The 12,677-nt window shown below is 39.2% G+C and overlaps 1 protein-coding gene across 3 annotated transcripts in view; it reads left to right on the forward strand.

The window, feature by feature from the left end:
* myripb (myosin VIIA and Rab interacting protein b) overlaps positions 1 to 12,677 on the forward strand; it is a 91,361-nt gene that overhangs the window by 74,691 nt on the left and 3,993 nt on the right. For all 3 annotated transcript variants that reach the window (XM_077735864.1, XM_077735863.1, XM_077735865.1), the window contains 10 exons: positions 2,878 to 2,964; positions 3,750 to 3,847; positions 4,183 to 4,263; positions 5,641 to 5,802; positions 7,150 to 7,318; positions 7,927 to 8,453; positions 9,102 to 9,236; positions 9,457 to 10,146; positions 11,318 to 11,506; positions 11,591 to 11,752. In XM_077735864.1, coding sequence (XP_077591990.1) covers positions 2,878 to 2,964; positions 3,750 to 3,847; positions 4,183 to 4,263; positions 5,641 to 5,802; positions 7,150 to 7,318; positions 7,927 to 8,453; positions 9,102 to 9,236; positions 9,457 to 10,146; positions 11,318 to 11,506; positions 11,591 to 11,752 — 2,300 coding nt within the window. The remainder of the gene's footprint in view (positions 1 to 2,877; positions 2,965 to 3,749; positions 3,848 to 4,182; positions 4,264 to 5,640; positions 5,803 to 7,149; positions 7,319 to 7,926; positions 8,454 to 9,101; positions 9,237 to 9,456; positions 10,147 to 11,317; positions 11,507 to 11,590; positions 11,753 to 12,677) is intronic.

Raw genomic sequence — 12,677 nt, forward strand, 5'->3', positions numbered from 1 at the left:
CTCACGGACATGGCATCTGTGATTTTCAAGACTAATTTTAAATCTGGGCTAAGACTGGCAATGCACTTTTTTACTTTTCACTTGGCTTGGCTAACTTGAAAATTGGATCATGTGCCCATGTGGCATTTTCCTTTCCGCAATGGTAAAAGAGTGGCGGCGTGCCGCTTGTGTGAGTGACAGTGATGGGAATTCAATGTTGATTTTCTTACATCCAGTCATTTATCTATATTTGATGATTCCTTTAATAAGATTAGGGAATATAAATGATTCATCAAGTTTGTCAAAAATTATTTGTGGCCGGGTCGGGAAGGCAGCAGCTTTAGCAGCGAATCTCAGACTTTCCTCCCGAGGCACTTAATCCAGCTCTTGCGGGCGGATCCTGATGTACGTGTTCTCACTAAGTGGGCATACTAACCTGCTCACACGCTCCAAAGCCTAGCTATTATGGTCTTACTTAAGCACGGTTACGTGCCTCCACTTGTTGGAAAAGATGTTGATAGCTAGTCTCCTAGTAAAATGGAAATGAAATGAAGCAACAATCTTTTTATTCAAAAATATTATTGCATAACCTGCCACCTAGTTTAGGCTATGAACATTGATAAGGCGGCTAGACAGTGCACACCGCAGGACAGTGTGGGAATAACGATGGCAAAGACTACAAATAAACTCTGCAGCTTGTTTTTTTACATGAAATTTGGTGCAAGCTCAGCATTATGTGTGAATGTCCTATAAAGAACCCTTGCTTTTCCGAAAATATAATAGAAGCATGTTTTCTAAATGCAATATTATTATTCTTAATCCCTTAATGGTTGTGCTTGGTTGATTGTTTCTAATTTCTCCTCTCCAATTTAATGTATAACACTCACCTCTGCAGTATACACGTACACAATGGATATATTGGTCCATGGCACACATTGCTAAGTGCAGTGTGAAAGGGCCATTACCTTTGTGCTGAGGTGTACTGATTCCTAATACACAAGAAAAATGCAACATAACTAGTAGGTTAGAAACCTTTTTGTCAATAGCTTAATACAGTGGTACCTCGAGATACGAGCTTAATTGGTTCCGGGACTGAGATCGAATGTCAATTTACTCGTAACTCAAATGAACCTGTGTGATTATATACATTTTCCATCAGCTCTGGTCTGCTGGAAGAGCACGGTAGAAAAATGAGTCTCTATTGGATTTATTTTTACGATTCATCCAAAACATTGGTCACTGACAGGCACAGTTATGCTCAAGGATGTTTGTATTTATTTTTGTCCCCGTGGTTTACATTTCCGAGATATATTCTTTGAGTAGTGAAAAACAGACACCGAAAATATTGAGGACTATTAGATTATATGTAGCATTTAAGGACAAATCTGTAGTAGATGTCACATTTTTTATGAGTACAAGGCAGAAATAGTGTGCATCATCTGTATTTCTATCTCACTTCCCATTATCTTGTTTTGCAGTCAACAGAAAGCTGAAAAATTATGCGTCAACAACCCTCTGACGTGTCTAAGACTATTTAATAGTTGAGTGAGAAATGAGTTGAACCACTCTTCAAATATACATTTTTTATCCAACATCCCATCTGGTTGTTTACTTTAATCAGTGGACATAATACTGTAATCCCTCAATGTAACTTATTCATGAAGCTTTGTCCAAGTGTATTTTCTAGACATTTCACATTTTTACAACATGATTTTCAACACCAGTTACATTTGCAATGATAGATTACCTCAATGAAAAACAAATCTGAACATAGTGTTTATGCTTATTTGCACTTCCTTTTTCCCCTGCTTCAAATAATCTTCCCAGCCTAATGTTGTACTTTCTGCCGGGCTCGGGAAAAGGTAATTATTCTATGTGTAATAGCAAAGGGAGGAAAGTTATTGTTGTATATGGAATTAATTGATCTGATAAGAGAAATGTGTTGCGTTTTGGAGATCTTTGTGATTGCTGGATGTGTGATACGTGTTGGCTAACATAAGGGTATTATTGCCATGAAGGGACTTCATTACATATTGTCCCAAGAATAACACCCTTAGGAGGACTGAGTTCTCATCCAATAGAAACAACGTGTCAATGGAGAGCAGCAGTTGTTGATGAATTTTCTTGGCTGGGTGACAGTTGGGGCCATGATGTGTTGTTTCTGGCTCCAAGAATGCAGAATCACACCAAGTTCCAACAATAGAATCCATTTCCAGGGGGAAAAAACATCAGTCAAGAATAAGCCTTGCCTGGTTTTTGGTTAGCAATGATGACTGCAAAATATGATTCCTGTGTTCCCTCTGGAATTTGTATGTTTGTCTGAGAGTTTAGGATGAAATTGAAAAAGGGATAGTTCACCATGGCAGATTTCTTTGCTTCTGGAACAGTTCCCATTCATCCCCTTTTTTATTTTTTATTTTTTTACACCTCAAGGAATGAATGGAGGGCCAGCTGCCAAAAAAATATCGCGTAAGAAAGTGTTTTCAAAGGCTCAAAGAAAATTTGGAACCAGTTTAAGTTATTCATGTCACTTTTAGGAGTTGCTGTCATTGTCATCACATTTGTATTCATATGATATGAATATTTCTTGTATTTCCCATTTTTAAGCTCTACCTGCATGATGACTCTAGAGACCTGTCCTGTATTGTATGAATGACTGTGCTTATTATGATGGAAGAATGTATTGCCAGGTGAATTACCACTGTCATTTTGTCAAAATGGAAAAAAGTGAAATTTGGAATACAGTTGACAAGGGTACTAAGAAAGGGAGGGATGTGTGCAGCAGCATTGCCATGCTATATTATTTACAGGCTGAAATGTAATCACAGTATTTGCTTTATTGTGGAAGAATGTCAGATTGAATGTCTGACTCTGTCTTTAAATCGTGTTTCCCTTTAGAAAGCAGCGTTCACGAGGGAAGTTTTGGCAATGACAACGATGGCAGTATATGTGGCAGTGATTCGGTTTTCTACAAACAGAGTGAAGGTGAGTATATATACTGCCTTATTGATATGTCCCATATTCATGAATTTGATGCCCTTTCCGAAATAAGGCATGAAGCTTTTATGCTCAATGCACAGTCTTTCCTAGCAATATCCATAAAGTAGTAATAACCATTTTAAAGAGACCTCATGAATCCACCACCTTGGCTTAAAGACAGGCCACTATCAAGTCAGAATAGACCTTATCTGACTCGACACCACATTGTGCATTTTGATCGAAAGCTGCTGCCTGAATTGGATCAGATTTTTGCAATAAGTATTGCAAAGTAAATTAAAAGTGCAACAAATAACCTCAAATGTGGAAAATGTTTTCCAATAGAAGCAGAAAGAGGTATGCAAGTGATATTTAAATTCTTCTAACTCATGCATCAAATGGATATTGGTGGGGCTTACTGAATTGCTCAAAATGAATGAGGATTTCCAAAGCAAGACCTCATAACACATTTGTGTGTTTAATCATCAAATACTCATTGTTTCCCAACCTTTATTGAACTAGTGCACCCATTTAGAATTGCATAGGTTTTATAACACACCACCCAACAAAATGTGAATACAAAATATTCATGACTCACAAATTAGATTCAGTGAGAAATATGAGCCTTTTTAATGGACCAGAAAACTAATACACATTCTCAAGCTCATGTTGCAGGTTTATTGTACCTCCAATTGGCATTTAATTGTTGTTCAATGCAGACTATGCCAGATTGCCATATTTACCCATAACTGATCTTAATATTGAAATCTTATTCTTTTTATTTGTCGCCGCAGGACACAGTATGGCTGAGACACTCACAGTCGCTTTGCGTGTTGCTGAGGAAGCCATAGAGGAAGCCATTGCTAAGGCAGAGGAGTTCAGCGACAGTTTGGTGAGTCTTGCGTCTTCTCCCTTTTTATTCTGTCACTCTTTGATTATCAGTAAAAATCCATTGTTTGTTCCCACCATTAAAATGATTGCAAGGATCGCTAACATAAGTTTAATCACATTTCATTTACACCCATGGGAAACAACATAAGGATGACCTGTACAATAACACAGCATCCAATTGAGGAAAATCAATACTGTTCCGTTAAGTGCCACTTAATAAGTATACTAAATCAATCATACGCTGACATTTTTTCAAAGCAATGATTTCAAGTTAGTTATTGTTATATTTTACTAGTATTGATGTAGTAATGAGTGTCTATACTTTTGCATCCATAGGAGAAGCAGAATGAAGCTCGATATCTGCGTGACCACAAAGAAGAACTCATAGAAGAACTTGCCACAACTATTGTACAAAAGGTATTTTCTGCTCATTTGGTCGTGTTTATTAATGTAATACTCTTTAACGGGTAGAAAAGCAAATAACGGTTCGCAATTCTATCAAAATGCAAATTTGCTGGATAGAATGCAGTTATCATATCATATTTTATGTACTATAAGTCGTGTTTTTTTCTCTGACCATCCGATAGCCTGTTATGTTATTATATTATTTCAGGTTATAATTATCTGAAAAACTCTTATGTTAACATTTGCCTATTTAGCTAGTTATTCTTCATTTCATTACTGATAATTTAACATGTTTGTTGGTTTCTAATAAGATAAAACTGCCCTCCTAAAAATACAACCTACACACCAGTGCGACTCTTATATTCCTTTTTCCTCTTCATTGTCTATTTCAGCGATACTCACAGGCGATTTGTCCTAATACTGGGTTTCCCACTAGACATTACTAATATTGCTTGCACAGTCAACGTATCCTCTCACAAAAAAAATATTTTTCGAAATACTCTCCCTACATGGTGTCCGCTTGGTAAAAATACTCATATCCAGATAGTAACCCTACTTCAATGAGGTAGCATGTATATTTCAATTTTTGCAAGTCAATTTTTGCTCAGTATTCCCCCTGTTCTTTCTTTCTCTTTGCCCCTACAACATATTTGTGTCTTCACTGCATTCTATGAATAAACAACACATTTTTTTTAAATACACTAAACTCCCATGTAGCACATTAAAACTTCCAGCCTTTAAAGAAACTATTTCTATTATATTTCTATTTCCAAAAAGATGTAGAGGATAAAAGATGACAAAAAAACATTAAAAGCACATTTTAAACAAATGAAAGTGAATAATACATTTGTAATAATTGGATGTGAATTGTTACCAGTTTGCTTTTGTTTCATAATGCCTAATAGGCTTTTTGTCTGGAAATTGCATAGTCTACAATCTACATCATTCCACTTATTCCCCCAACTGACCATTTGGTTTTTTTTCAATGGATTTTGAGACATAACCTTGCTCTATATCAAATGTGCTCCCAATTAGATTAGTACTTGGAACTTTCTTTAAATTGGCTTTTTGTGTTCATTTTGTTACAAGATCCTTCATCCATAAAGATTAACGAGCCTCAGAGAAAGTTGCTAGTGCCACTGAGTTTCACAAATGGGGGATAATGAGCTAATCAGGTGTCTTCTTTTGCTATTTTGGGAAATGTCTGAATCCTCAACATTTGCCAATACTTTTTGAGAATGGTTCCTGTACATTTTGGAAAATGAGTGATCTAAAGCAGCTGTCTGTTATTACCAATTCCTTTCGTCTTCATCTTAAATCATTAAACTTTCCCAAAAATATTTTCATCAACCTTTTTTATTAATTTAAGCACTTTATAATTTTTACTAGATCATCCAGAGGCGGAAGCGCTCAGAGATGCAGACAGAATATGACTTTGTCTGGCCTCAATCTCAGTCCTTGAATCAGACCAGTGATCAAACTTCACCTTCGCACCCTCAAACATCTTCACAAGGATCTTCTGACCCCCTCAAGACGTCCTTCACCCTCTCGGTTAGTCAGTGTCTCCACACAAGCATACTAATTACAGTGTTCGCAATTTAGAATGATTGCTTACAGGGAGCCAGCATGCATGTGTATACAATGTATCCTCTCGGATTTTTTTTCAACACCTGAGGCAGAAATACATTTAAATAAATACAGTTTAAAGAATTTTAGACATTACTTATATATACATCCATTCATATTCCAAACCACTTTATCCTCACTAGGGCCGCGGGGGCTGCTGGAGGCTATCCCAGCTGACTTCGGCCATAGGTGGCGGACATCCTCAATTGATGGCCAGCCAATCACAGAGCACAAAGAGAAAGACAGAAATGTACGCTCACAGTCATACCTAGGGGCAATATAGTGTCCAATCAGCCTACCATGCATGTCTTTGGAATGTGGGAGGAAACCGGAGCAGGCCCGGGGAGAACATGCAAACTCCACACAGGTGGACCGACCTGGATTTGAGCCTAGGACCCCAGAGCTGTGGGGCTGACACGCTAACCACTGAAACTTACCCTGCATGATTTCGCAATGTGGGAGGAAACTGAAGTTCCCGGAAAAAGCCTTCGCAACTAAAATAATTGGAGAATACCCACGTCCAAATCCGTGATCAAACCCTCGATCTCAGAACAGTGGGGCTGATGCGCTAACCACTGAAAAACCTTATCTGTTAATCTCACTTTCCATATTATTTAAATCACAACTACTGAGTCATTAGGGCAAAAATAAAATGAAATAAATAAATAGGCAGCCCGCACTTGATTGTAATATTTACTACATACTTTTGACAGCAGTGACAGTTGTCAACATCCTGTACTCGAACAAATCATCAAAGTAGGCCTCCCAGAGCCTCCTCGCTTCATCACCCACTGTCGCGATCAAAGTGGTGTGCAATGCGCTTGGATTTTTCCTCAGCAGCTCAGCGCACCACAGGACAGCCTCCATTTATCAGCTTCACTTCAAACATACTCAATTAGACACGCTTGCATGCAGAGATGCGCATTGGGATCCTTGTTTTGTGGTGCATGTTCACAGATATCTCAGCATTGCATCTGTTTCCAGTTGCTGAACCTTTCTAATTATTAGCGATTTACTGACTCGCTTTTAGCCCCATCTACTGCTCAGAATTTTCAGGCTCTTTGATTTTCACCGAGTTTCAAAATTTAACTTTCAAGTGGATTTATATGGAATTCCAGTAATGACAAAATTTAAAAAATACATAAAAAAATAGGAATGAGCTACCCCGAAGAATTTAGTGCTAATTCTAATAATATTGTATGCCTTCCCATTCTAATCTGGCATGTTGATCGTCATGTACATTTGTACCTGTGTGTTTGTGTGTATTTTCAGCGCTCACGTTCAGCCTTCTCCCTCACCAGTGACGACTCTCCTGAAAAACCTCCACAGGACGAGTCTGTGGGTGTGGGAGGCAGCTCTCAAGAGTACTCCTCTCTGAAGAGGGAGCCCAAAGCCACATCGCTGCCCACCTGGAAGAGTGTTGACCGTCTGGATAATACCAGTAATTACATTTATTCCTTGTATGCCACCAGGTTTCTTTAAATTTATTGGAATTTATTCCATGTCCTGATTGCTGGGGAATGTTTTAATTTTTTTAAGACTTGATTTTTTTAGAATAAGAATGTATTTTGTTTTGTTCAGGAAAAGGGATTACGGTTTTCCATTAGTAAAATGTTAAAATGTTACCTTGAATTGAATTGAGATATGAGTGGAGGTCATGTATGTTTCTACCACCCATTTATTGTTACTATGACAATTATTTTCCGTATTACTTATCCTTAAGTGTGGTAAGGGGTGCTATAGCCCAAGTATTGGCAGCAGGCGTATTTTCCCCCAAAATTAATCACTTATTTCTATAGATTTTCTGGGCCAGCAACTTATACGCAGGTGCAAGTTGTATAACGGTATTATATTTAATTTTCATTGCCACTGAGTTAGTGTTGAGATACCTTAAAGAAAAATCAGGACTTGATTACATTTCCCCCAAAATAATTTGGTGCGACTTTTCTTCTTGAGGTGTGTTTTATACCCAGAAGTATTCTGTAAAAGATAATAATTCCAGTATTTCATAGTATTTCATTTACTCGATCTTTCCTCTAATTATTTCAGGTGCATCATCAGTTCTCCAAAGTCCCGACGGCAATTGGATAGCTCTCCACAGTTCTCAGCTTTCTCGTCCAAGCCTCCTCACCAAGAGGAAAAGCCTGGTGTTCAGCGTCTTGGAGAAGGAATCTGGTGTTGTCTCAGCTTACGACGAGATGGGTTCTGACTCCGAGGACGACGATCAAGGCAGCTGGGGAGCAGCATTACAACAGTTCCGCCGCAAGATGTCCGATGAGACTTATTACACCGACTCGCAGCATGACCCCGAGTGGACGTATACGCAGCACCTGCCCGTGACCTCCCCTTCATCGGGCCAGTACACGAACACAGAAACCCTCAATTCTGACTCGGAGGCATCATCGGCACGATCCTCGTGTCCTCGGAAACCACCTCAAAACCTGCTGAGGAAGAAAGGACCATCGGAAACTCACCTACACCCGTACCACCAACCACTGTATCACCAACAACTTCACCAAAACCTCTCTCCATATCCGCTTGTCTCGGGGGCACTAGATGTGAATTTTAACCCCAAGGTGGGTATACCTCATGACTTTCAATATTTTACATTTTATTTCAGTAAAGCATATACGGTATAACCAGCAGAAATAATACAACGTATGAACATGACATGATACGACCACTATTCGTTCCACGACCAAGCTTGTAACATTAATTTACTCGTCTCATAAATGTATATTTTCTCCATAAGAAAATCCAGTGAATGCATGCAATACTTTTTTTTTTACAATTTTAACCCCTATTAATAGATAATAATTCAATAGAATATCCAAAATACTGTCCTTTCTTAATAGGTTTCTGTCAAACATTGACAGAAGCTACTAATGTGAATGTGATGATATAAGTAAATTTGCATGTTATCTATAGTTTGTGATAGATTGGCAGACACCCAGCAGAATGCTTTGCAGCACAGGTTCAATGTATTTAGCCATTAAGCATGTGTATGTAGATACATAATACTGAAATATCAACTAGCTGTTGTTGTTATTATGATCTTATGTACAACTCCTGCCTTTCCCTTCTTTAGTGAATTGAGTCAAATGAATGTAATTTCCCGAATACGGGATGAATAAAGTTATCCAATCCAATCCAATCCAAATTTCCCCAAAAAGATTTGGTTTAGCAGATACTGATTGGTAAACACCATCTCTTGCCCTTTGCAGGTGACTGGGGACAGCAGTGAAGCTGAAGAAAGGCAAAACGACCCAGTTAGAAGGTCACGGAGGCGCCGCAAAAGCAAGAGGGATTCATCAAACGAGAGCAGGACTGAGAGCCAGAACTGCTCACAGTCCATTCAGGTAACACATTCATCGGTGTCATGGTTTTTTTAACAAAGCTGGTAGTAACATTACATGCACAATTTCTGTGTGAGTCTTGATTATCTATTTTTAGTTATACCCTTTGACATGATTTTTAAAATTCATTTAGTCTGTAAAAATTAGTGAAAGTGCGACTTAAACTAATATTTTGTGTGTTAACATTTTTCCCTTTGGTTTTCTTCTCAATGACATACTCAAGAGGGACTTAAACGAAGATCAGGGTGTACCTGACGCTGTGCCTATGAGCACGGCAGCACCAGATGCCTTCACGTTAGATGCCATCACACCAGAGTCACAAGACTTGGATAAAGTTGCCCCAATTTCAGTCGACCCACGATGCCCTGTTCCAACCCACCCTATTGCTCCGGTGCCCCATTACAACACAGGACCAGTTTCTGACTCAGCAGACTTTTTGAAGGAAGAACTGCAGTCCAGGATCAGTAAACTGGTCAGGAGCCGCACCCACAGCAGAGAGAGCAACTCATCCGTGGAGGAGTGGCCCTCTCATATACAAACTGAGGTGGAAAGTGCCAAACCGAAGCCGCCGAAAGACACGGACCGAAAGAAACCCCAGTCAAGTGTCAGATTGAGAGAGAACGCGACTGAACCAGACGGTCAAGTGAATGGCCAAGAGATGACAAGTAGTGAGAGGTTGATAAAAAGCCCGCCACTAAGCGCGGAAGGCCGAGTGAAGGAGAGAAGGTCAGAGAAGCGGGTCGGGAGTTCAGAGGAGACTGCAGTTGATAAAGAGCAAAAACGAGGAGAGCGAAAGAAAAACAAGAGACAACACAGACGAGAATTGGAGAAGGAGATGTCAGAATGGAAGAGTGTGGCCAACTCACCTGCTGTTACACCAACTTCCCAGGAGGGAGTGCTATCTGACAACCAGGTAAAGAGTTGATTGAAAATAGGGATTGTGAGCCTGATGTCTTGCTTGCCTTCTTATTTTACACGTGTTTCTTTTCCATCACTAGTGTGATATAACCTTCACGATGGCCCCCTTTAGCCACGTTCTCTATTTTGCTTTTTTTGTGACTCACTTGTGTGTGCAAATGAAACTCAATGACGTGGAGGAGGAGAAGGAGGAGCAGGTTTCAGCACAGGAAGAAAATATTTTAATGCACTTTTATTTTATCTACCATACCAGAATTCTGTTATCGTCGTGATTGTCATATATCCTTCCGTCGTTTCCTTGACGTCAATGACCTATGCTTACCCCAACTACTATAGTCAGCACTTTTTAATATTTTTACAAGGCTGACAGAGTCAGGACTTTTTATTTCTTTCACAAATTCCAAATGAAACTGAAGTTTTATGGGAAAATGTGAAAGATTTGCAAGCCCACTCATGCAATGATAAACCCGTTTTAAGCCATATCGCTGTCAATTTGATGTTATATTACTTTTATATGCCACAATCTTAAAATATTATTACCATGAATATTAAACAAATGCATTTGTAAAATGCATGCCCCACAGTTTGAAGGTTTATGTTTCAAATTCCCCACCCGCCATTCTATTTGCATCTTGACTACTCTTTAAAGGGTTATGTGTATTTGCCATTGGGTACTCTACCTTGTAAAATAATTCTCGGTGCGTTGTGAGAAGAAAGCAAGTGAAAATCTGACATCCGTGTCAATAAATACCCTCGATTCTCTGCAAAAATGGTAAATAATGGCCCAGTAATCTATTGAATTGCCTCTTGGGGGATGGCCAGTTTTCAATTTGTAATACATTAATTCATGATTTTCATAGTTTGGCGAGTGCGAGCTCATCTGTGTACCATGAAAACATATATCTACTTTGTATAGGATATTTTTTATTGATTGTGTGTACTTTTTCATAGTATACACTTTTTAATATCATCCATGTTTGCTAAAAAAACATGAAAGAAGAGGCTATGAAGTACAGTTAGTTAATATTTATACTGGGAATATGCTCTCCATTATTGTAAATATGTTTTAGAAAGCATCCTGAAATCTGGGAGTATTTTGTCTAATGTCCTTGTAGGAGTTCTTGCTAACATGATGTTCTTGCGTGTGTTTCACTCAAATAAAACAGAAGTTCTCGGCGGCCTCACTTTGCAGCATCACTACTGAGGTGTTGAAGGTTTTGAACGCCACTGAGGAGCTGATCAGCGAGGCAGGAGGAGACGGCTCCACGCCCTCGGAGTCGCAGTGTGCGTCAACCATCTCAAGCAGCTCTGAGACCCGGAAACTAGACCAGCGACTCACCAAAATGGAGGAAAATGTAAATCCAAAGTGCTTCATCTAACCTCAAATTTGTAAAGCTATTTTTTGCACTAACAGTTTCTCAACGATTCTCGCCTCTAAGGTTTACCTGGCTGCTGGCGCTGTATATGGCCTCGAAGGGGCACTGGGGGATTTGGAGCAGTGCGCCCGGAATATCAGCAGTGGGACCACAGACACAGAGCTGGCTTTTTTGGAGGACCAGGTGGCGACTGCTGCTGCTCAGGTCCAGCAATCTGAGATGCAGGTAATGGAAGAGAATTGGACTCTGGGAGAAATACCGTCTTTCTTTCTTGTTAACCACATTTAGCGGAACAGGACACCAGAAAGTATTCAAGCTTGGTAGGCTGCCAAGGACCAAATCCATGGTGATTCAATACCTGGCTAGAGAGAACTTCTCCTGATATGTTGAATGTCAGATAGCTGTGATAGTCTCTGTATCACAAGGAGTCTTTGGTCTGGCTGTTATTCAGATTTGTTTCTAGGGAGTGGTGGAGTGCGCAAATCCTTCAGTTTTCCCACCGCTTCTTTTCATAAATGTATTTATCAGAATTTCCTAGGTCCAGCAGAGCCGTTGTAGGCCTTGTCCGTTTGGGGACTTAACTATTGTGCAAATATTTGTGTACAGATTGGGGTTGTGTTGGATTATTTTAACCATTATCTTGCACTCTTGCTGAAGTGCTTGGCAGTCAAGTTATTGGAAACAGAATTATTACCTCCAAATCTGAGGGAGTGGGTTTTCGTCAGTCAAGGGTGAAGTGCCCATTCAACGTCGAGGATAATATCCTGCTTCAACTGAAGTATTTCAAGCGTTTGGCGTCTTGTCAATGAAGATAAGGATATTGACAGAAAAATGATTGCCCTGTTTATAAGGATGTGAATTATACATCGGAGAGTTAAGATAGTGCTAAGATGAATTGGAAATCTTGCAATTTAGTGAGCTGTATGTTTAGGAGCATGAAAAAAGATCATGATACATTTGCCCATTATTAGTTTCAAGGGTGTGAGTTTTCCCTTAGAAGTAGCTTGGCCATTAGCTAGAAACTTGGAGTACGCTGTTGCTGGTATTTGGAGTATATTATGTTATCTTACTTATATTTACTCTTAATGTTTGTAAATTTTATTATATAGAGTTTTTTTTAATAAGTTCATGAAATATCTTGTATTTTATT

Source organism: Stigmatopora nigra, chromosome 16, assembly GCF_051989575.1.
Source record: "Stigmatopora nigra isolate UIUO_SnigA chromosome 16, RoL_Snig_1.1, whole genome shotgun sequence".
NCBI classification, from domain to species: domain Eukaryota; kingdom Metazoa; phylum Chordata; class Actinopteri; order Syngnathiformes; family Syngnathidae; genus Stigmatopora; species Stigmatopora nigra.